Here is a 9,182-nt window from a genome sequence, read left to right on the forward strand (position 1 = left end):
GCACAGTTGATGTTCTTAATGATGCTACGGCAGGTATTTATTTATATAGAATAGTTAGTGGAGGTTTGTAGCGCGTTTATAAGCGATTTGAAAGATAACATAAGATATATAAACACATTAATTTAACTCACAGAGTATCTGTTCCGTAATTAGAGAAATTATTGTTTTATACGTGATTAGTTTTGTAATACTTATTAAAATAGACATTTATATTTTGTTAAAGGAATATTAAACAAACTAAATAACATTCTTCTTTTTATCTTAACCACCATAAATAATATCAGTAAATATTTGGTTTGCCGTGCAAAGATTTTAGTTTGGGAAAAAGAACTTTATTATTAGTATGGTTGGCATTAATTATAGAAAAAATATATTACCTGGGTACGTTATGATCATACGTATATCTCTTGGCACTCTACTTGTTCCTAATTTTGCTGGACCACATTGAACTAATCCTACAACCGTGATTAAAAGTATTTTTTTTTATTGACAGTTGGAACCGAAAGGATAAAGTTTGGGTAGTTCCATATTACATATACAAAATAGATGACGTAAGACATTTAATTCATTTAAGTTATACTTTTAGGTACGAGGAAAATAAGAGAGGATTTTCCCTTTAAATGTATCTATGTATTAATTGTACCTACTTATTAATTAGTATAATTCACACAGGATCGAGCTGGCAATTTGGTGGTACACTGTAAGTCTTCGGATCCCAATCGGAGAAAATCCTATCCTATGCTGGTAGCATAGAAAGTAAACAGTCTCTGGGGCATAGCAATGTTCCACGCATGTAATAAAAACTTAGGTTAAGTAGAAAAACAATAACCAAATTGACTATTGTATTTGTATTAAATTATCATTTCTATAAAAATAAATGTATTTTTATTAATTCTATGGAAATTAATATATATACCAAATGAATCCATTTAAGAAAAATATCTACATTTTTTTAATATAATCTTACTACTTGGTCAAATCTGACCCAAAGGACAGCAACGTTTGTAATATTAAAGATCTTATGAAGGTTAAGGAAAATCGCCACGACAGTTAGTATTATATATATGTATTTTTTTGCAAAATAAGTATGAAAGAATACATCAAAAACCAGCTTCGTTATTGTTAGTTTAAAATTTTTAAGGAATACTCGAAATTGACATCCATAAAACACCTAGAAAAATGTCCAAGCGACATTTCATAGAGCCCAAGTATTTACGCAGTTTTTGAGTCGAGCAATGACGCAGGCTAACCGCTCACACTGACGCCTAAACGATTCACAAGCGATAAGCGCCTTCACGCAGTGACTGCTTTGTTTATGTAAATTAACTCTGCGGATACTCCATTAACAATTTCCTTATGTCGATAACTTAAGTGAATTAGGTATTTAGTAGTCAAGGACCGATAAGGGTATCTTAATTTTCTTTCGGCTCAATTTGAACTGTTGCTGGAAATGTCAGGAGAGCTTTTTTATCTAAAGTCTGCACACATAGTTATGAATGATATATCACAGTATAATAATAAATAAATAAATGAAATAAAAATAAAGAGAAAAAACCTACTTTATTCAAATCCCGTCGGGAGCTCTGACTATTTCTAGATATAAAGGGTCTGTTTCACAATGTATGGAAAAAGTACCAAATAGCTATGCAACACACAAATTATTCGGAAGATAAAAGCTCCGTATAACCAACTTCGCGTTTCATGACGAATAGCGTGAAACGTAACAATAGTGTTTATCCTACCAATAAGTAATAAATAGCTTATTTGGAACTTACGGAGAACTTATCCGTACATTGTGAAACAGACCCTAAAAATTATGAATGTCTTATTGCCAGTTATAGGCTGATAAAATACTAATTTAAAAAAGGAAAGTCTCAATTTATGAATTTAAAACTAAACTAACGTACTAAATAAGCGAGCATGATTTTAATTATTGTAATAAGGTAAACTGGTATTAGGGTGCGTCCACATCTGGCGAATGCCACCCTTACAGTATTGGGTATATACAGAAAGATTATAAATTAATAATGTCTAAAAAATTTAATGAATACTTTCTATGCTACTAGCATAGGATAGGATTTTCTGTTTGGATTGGGTTCGGAAGACTTATATCTACCACCAAATTGCTAGCTCGATCCTGTGTGATTTAGATTAATTAACAAGGACAGTTAAAACATACATTTAAAAGGGAAAACCTTTACTTTCCTCGTTCCTAAAAGGATAATTAAACTGAATTATATGTCATACGTCATCCATTTTGTTTATATAATATGGAACTACCCAAATTTTATCCTTTCAGTTCCAACCTTCAATAAAGTCAGTAGACTTAAACAAAATGATAAAAATAATCCTATTAATCACGGTTGTTGGATTAGTTCAATGTGGTCCAACAAAATTAGGAAAAAGTAGAGTGCCCAGAGATTTACGTATAATCTTAACGTTCCCAGGTAATCAATTTTCTTTTTATAATTATTGCCAACCATAACAATTATAATAAATATCTTTTTCCCCAAACCCTATCTATTTAACCCAGAAAATGTAAAAAACGTAGAGCACGCAAGGAATAAAGATGTTTCTTTGAGTAAAATAAAATAAAATTACTCTAAATAGTATTTCTCCCAAACTTGGTACTTATTGTGGTTTTTAAACCTCCTTTATGTGACATCATTAGGTATGTTGAATGGTGAGTGAGCCTATTTTTCTATAATTCACGGCTTGTTGAAGAAACCACTATTTTTTATAGGTACTAAATGGTGCGGCGCGGGAACTACTTCTAATGACTATTATGACCTTGGGTCTGCTTGGGAAGAAGATCAATGCTGCAGAGAACATGATTTCTGCTCCGATTATATCCTGCCTCATAAAAGGAAACATGACCTGTACAACGATAGTTCCTATACTAGGTTTGTTACGGAGTTCAATAAATCTTGCCAGATCAGTTAAACACGTTTAAAAAGATTTGATAAATTTTTAAGTATTTTTCTCTTTATTTGAGTGATCACGCTATTTATTGTCTTTTCACTTAACGTTTGATTGATTTAGGGCCTGTTTCACAATGTCCGGATAAGTTCCAAATAAGCTATTTGTTACTTATTTGTAGGATAAACAGTATTTTTGCGTTTCACGACTGTCAGATAGCGCTATACGTCATGAAATGTGAAGTATCTTATTTGGAACTTTTATCTTTCGAATAATTTATGTGTTGCATAGCTATTTGGCACTTTATCCATACATTGTGAAACAGGCCCTCAAAGTCAAAATAGTTAACAACGAAACGATCCTTTGCGCCGTGGAGGCGATTAGGCTCTCGCTTTTACAAAATGAATCGAGAAAAGGTAAAGCGTAAAATGATTGTCGCTTTGCTGGTCTAAATATCTCCACTTGTGGTAACAAGTATTGTAAATGCCGGCTTGAAAGTGTCCACTTGATATAATTCCGTATATTCACAGGCGGCAATCTGTCGTGTAAGCCACCTTGTGTTATATTTTGAAAAGTATATATGATATATTTTTATTATTTGAGGGATATTATAACTAGGAACTTTACGCGGTTATGTTGTCTAGTCGACTCTTTAGGAGTTTTTTGTTTTGAAACATTTTTATAGTCACGAGTAAGTTATTATTTCTACTGGTTATTCTATAAGTCTATATATACTAACTGCACCGTATCTAAATGAAATATGCATCATCAATTCTTTTGATTATGGTTATTTAAGTTAAAAGACTGAAAACATTAAATCTATTTAGTTTTATATGAATAATTGGGTAAAGATTATATATGAACCTAATCATTATTTCAGATCGTCATGTGATTGCGACCTCAAATTCTATCGATGCTTGAAAGAACTTGATTCATACACAGCATATTTTATAGGAAAGTTGTACTTTAATATTTTCGATCCGCTGTGTTTTAAAAAGGAATACAAATGTCTAACAAGGTGGGTGCATTAAAAACAAATCCTAGTTTAAGCAGATCACTACATCAAACTTAATAGTTAGAAATTTAATAACTTTGTGGCCTAATTGATGTTTTGTTACGAACAAATTATTTTGCTCATATTATTCTTACATGAAACGTTAACTTCATAATCATTGTTGGTAATAATAAATAAATATTTTTAAACATGTGATAATTAATTAGACTTAAGTTGTGAGAAGAATATCTAATACAACAGTGGTAATACATAGGATTTTTTTTTCAGCACCTCTTCTACAAAATGCAAGGACTTTCAGAAGGATTACACTAAGCCCCAAACGTATCAATGGTTTATAACGCCATCCTTTTAGTAACATTGGAAATTTCAACCTATACATATAGTACGAGAGGTAGCAACGTCAGGAAAACAAGCATTTCAGGAAGGCCAGTTTTTAGATATCCTATCTCTCTCACGCTCCCGCAAGTCATACGGACTATCTGGCTGGTAGTAGTGGTTGCGTTCATCAGTGCGCATACTAGCTCTTAGACGAATATGTTTTGTATATATACCTCGTGTGTTCACAATTTTTTTAAGCGACATTAAGTTTTTCTGGAAAAATAATTCGGCAATATAAGAATCTAAAGATTGTTATTATAAATCATATTATATAATGTGTGTACTGAAGTTGATATTTTTCACAATAGTATATATGTAATAGAAGTATAGTAATTTCATTTTTCATTTTAATTTTTTGTCATTCAATTTAATATGTGTATGTTGTTTTTTTGATATTAAGGGCCTGTTTCACAATGTATGGATAAAGTACCAAATAGCTATGCAATATATAAAATATTCGAAAGATAAAATCGCGTTTCATGACGTATAGCACTATCTGACAGTCGTGAAACGCAACAATACTATTTATCCTACCAATAAGTAATAAATAGCTTATTTGGAACATATCCGGACATTGTGAAACAGGCCCTTAGTGTAAAATGTTGTATACAGATATAATTGGATATCAGATTTTTGAATGTTGTTTAGTGTGTAATAACTCTATGTATGTAATCAATCTGTTTTCTGTTTTTGTACCTAAATGTAAAAATAAAAATAAAATAAAAATAAAAATAATACTTTCAATGCAATTATTCAAACATAGCAAAATAGACAAACATACACAGAAGGTTTTTTAAATTAATATTTAAGTTGTTTTACAAAAGTTTGAGAATATTATTTATTTTGGAGATTTAATTTATTTTAAAGTAAGATGTTCGCCATACAAGGGCAACTATTGTTTCTCGCGCGACCTCGGTGTTATAATTGATTGATGATGACCCGTAAATCTGTACAGTTGAAAATATTTCCCAATCTCTGGTTTCCACTTTCCATACAACCTGAAATCGGACGGCTCGAGAAAACGGTGATAAGTGGGATAGTGAAACTGAACTGTAACGTTTGAAATTTAGTCTTTTGTAGGGGGATATAGATGATATTCCTGATGATGATACCTTAGGATTGCGCATTAACCTTGCAAAATTATTTCACCCGCAAGTGGAGACGCGCCCTTTTCTTGAGTGACAAACGCAAGTAGCGCGGCGCGATTGTCGTGCAATACAAAATCATTTTTTGAACGGGCATTTTAAACGATTGGTAGTATATGCAATACAATTAGATAAAATATTATTTATGGTACACTTAACAAGTGCCAGACTAACATATATTTAGCGGCTTAAATGTTATATGTGTGATAAAAATAAAACAAAAAGAAAAGCTGAATTTAAATGAATCTTTAATCAAATTATTCATTAATATTTAGGAACATCGAACCATTGATAGACAGGTTCCTTGGTGTCATCTAACTCGTATTCCAGACATTTGTTGCTCCAAATTCTATAAATTTAAATATATTAGTTATTTGTTTATTTCAATTTGAATCTTTAACAAGGAGGCTTTAATAAAAGAACATACCCGGTTTGTATTTTCTTACAAGCCACGATGGGATGATCTTTTTTGTAGCATTGAGTTCCTAAGTAATTAAAATATAATCTGCCCACGCCCTTCGCCGTACTTGTGTTAGCTTTGTGTAAGCAATCACGGAATTCCATGTCACAGTGGCAATCTAAACTGAAAAATTTATTTAAAAACATTAAATTAAATAAAAGAATCGAATACAAAATATTTAGTATCTAGTTTGTCTTCATTCAGGGTTTCAGTGTTGAGATAGCGCGTATGTCAATTTCCAATTCAAACGTTAAATTTATTCATAGTGTGGAAGAAGGAAGTTGTGCGCTTCCTTCGACTTAAAGGTAGGATTCTGGACCAGCCAAAGTACTGATGAGCCAGCACGAAGACCCCCGTTGCTAAGTTGAGAAGTTGTATATATCTTCTAGTCTTAGCAGGAATAGCCTTGTCAGCATCGTCGTCGTTTTTATTGAACTGTAGTCAACGAGTAAATGCATTTTGAATAAAAATATGGAAAATATATACCGAGTATAGGAAGCTCCATTTTTTAGGTTATGATTTTGATTCTCCAGCTGCTATGAAGTCTGGGCAGAGATCGTGAGAACGGCAGCACTTGTCTGCTTCTACTTCTTTACCTAGATCATCGTGGTCCTTCGCGATACTTCCAGAACCACACCACTTGGTACCTTGAGAATTGAGAGGCCGATTTAAATAAATACATCAATGGCGCTATAACCTTTTTAGGTCCGGGCCTCAGATTTCTGTATCTGTTTCATGATCATTAATTGTTAATCTAAGAGGAAAGTAGGTGACGCCCTCGACGTTTTACGTCTAAGGCAAGCCGGTTTTCTAACAGAATAAGAATGTTAAATGCGCACATAGAAAGAAAGTTAATTGGTGTGCAGCTGGGGATCGAACCTACGACCTCAGGGATGAGAGTCGCACGCTGAAGCCTCTAGGCCAACACTCCGATTTATATAATCGCGTATAAACAAGACACTTACCAGGATATATGAAGCTATCTTTTTGCCCGGGCTGCTTTTCGCTTGCAGTGGGGTTTATAGCTTTCCATAGTGTCTCGGAATGGACACCGGGATTCTGGTTCCAGCAAACAGCACTTTGTATTACAACAAAGAGAAATAAAATGTTTAACATTTTAAAAAATTTACTGCTCTTGCTAGTCGAGTACCTACAGCATAGGCATTACCGTCTTTTATATAAATCTTACATAATAAAATGCGGTCTCTCTTAGAGCGATAATAAGCATAAGCGCATTAGAACGAGGTTAATTCAAAACAAAATAAATAATATTTATTAACAAAATAATATTTAGAATATTAGTTGATTGTTTAAGTAAAAAAAACATTTAGTGGCATTTCAAAGGATGGCATTATTAAATAACTTATAATTTAGTATAATATAACCTATTTTAGCTGGTGGTTGATTTGCTTCCTTGCAATAAGGACTCGTGTTCATCCGCTAGTTGGCAATTGAGGTAAATAAACATTAACATTGTAAATATTCCATAATTATAACTTATTCTCCGACTAGTTTTATTGAGTATTTCGTTAAAAATAATAATGTCTTTAATTGTCGCTTAAACTTGCACCATGTTATGTCTTAATTAAAATAAATATATTAACGGAAATTTTATTTTTGTACCAGAAAGTACTCGTTAAAAATAAATTAACTATTTTTTAAATACAATGCGTATTTAGTAGTAGTAAATCATTATTTAAATGAGATATGATAACACATTCAAAATTAAATAGTTTTCGCATTTCAAATGCAAAAAGAATATATTACATATAGGCTGACCTTCAATGTATACCTACTGCTTATTTTCTCTATTGATATGATTGGTGGAACTGTCAGGAAAGTTAATTAATCTTGTATGTACAGACAATGATGAATTACTCAGTATATCTTATATATAAAATTTTCGGGTCGCGGTGTTTGTTGTTAAACTCATCCGAAACGGCTTTCCCGATTCTCATGAAATTTTGTGTGCATATTGGGTAGGTCTCAGAATCGGACAACATCTATTTTTCTTCTCCCTTAATGTTAAGGGTAATCCACCCCTAATTTTTTTTTTCAATTTTAGATATATAAAAAAAAATATGACACAGCATTCGTAACTACATATAACCCTGAATTTTCAACCCTTTACAATCAACCCCTATTTTTATTTCATTATTAAAAACTTATGTTGTGAACTCTAGGTTCTCTCTGAGGTTTATACAGAGAAAAATTCACAGAACAACCTAAAAAGATTTCATTCCGGAAAACCGAACAGTCTCTGGGATAGCATAGCAAAATGTTCCATGTTGGTATTTACTAACCAGGTAGGCTGATTAAAATCTCATTAAGGAGAAACGAAGTTCGCAGGGGCAGCTAGTATATATATTATATTAGTTTGACTTACGCAAGTCAAACGTTTCTACAAGAAAACAACTACAAAAATCCTGTCCTTCCAGCATGCGATGGAAAGAAGCATCTTGAAGTTGATGAGAATTTACAAAATAAGAAATGTTGACATACGCAAAATAACCAAGCTTACAGATACACTTAAACACGCTCTACGGCTAAAATGGAAATGGGCAAGTCATATTGCTAGAACTTGACATAGAAGATGGACGCTGGAAATAGCAGAATGGACAGCAGCTACTGGAAAAAGAAGCATATAACGACAAAAGAAGAGATGGACAGATGACATTATATAATTAGCGGGGAAAACCTGGATGAATGTTGTTCAAGACAAAAAGAAATGGAAAAATATGGAGGTTTTTACCCTAAACGGGGCCATACAAGAACTAGACCACTAAACATTAATCTGTTATAAAGTTATATAACACAACTAATATTAAGGAATGCAAACTAACCAAATGTTGTATGGATTAATAAAGCTTTAATAATATATATATTATTAAATATAATATAATTTAAATACAGAATTTTAATATTTATATCACTTATAAATAAATATTATTATTATGTAGATAAACGCACAATGTAGCAGATTAATAAGATTTGAGATTAGATTTGGAGAATTATCCAACCTATTTTTATAAAAAGCCTACTCCAGTTAGCCAATTCATGGCTTGGGATAATGTTTTTTTAAAGGACTAACAATAAAATGTGTGTTTTCACTTAAAGTTCTTCTCAATTCCTGGAGCATTATACAACGGACTAAGATTTTTATAGGATTTAATGAAATTTCCCCTTGATCGCCTACTCCCTAAATCAGTAAGATCAAGTGCTTTCAGACGCAAATTAGAAGGTTTGTTCTTAAATTCTCTGACAA

General features: G+C 32.1%; 1 protein-coding gene across 1 annotated transcript; it reads right to left on the reverse strand.

Annotated features, from left to right (window-relative positions):
- Nucleotides 1-5,688: 5,688 nt before the first annotated feature.
- On the reverse strand, nucleotides 5,689-7,056 carry LOC110993189 (phospholipase A2-like). The gene is given in 5 exon segments (XM_045634601.1): nucleotides 5,689-5,806; nucleotides 5,885-6,040; nucleotides 6,404-6,435; nucleotides 6,437-6,564; nucleotides 6,883-7,056. Coding segments are annotated over 5 exon segments (552 nt in total). The 5' UTR covers nucleotides 7,034-7,056; the 3' UTR covers nucleotides 5,689-5,721.
- Between the last annotated feature and the right edge of the window lie 2,126 nt (nucleotides 7,057-9,182).

This window comes from Pieris rapae, chromosome 3 (genome assembly GCF_905147795.1).
Source record: "Pieris rapae chromosome 3, ilPieRapa1.1, whole genome shotgun sequence".
In the NCBI taxonomy this organism is placed as follows: Eukaryota; Metazoa; Arthropoda; class Insecta; order Lepidoptera; family Pieridae; genus Pieris; species Pieris rapae.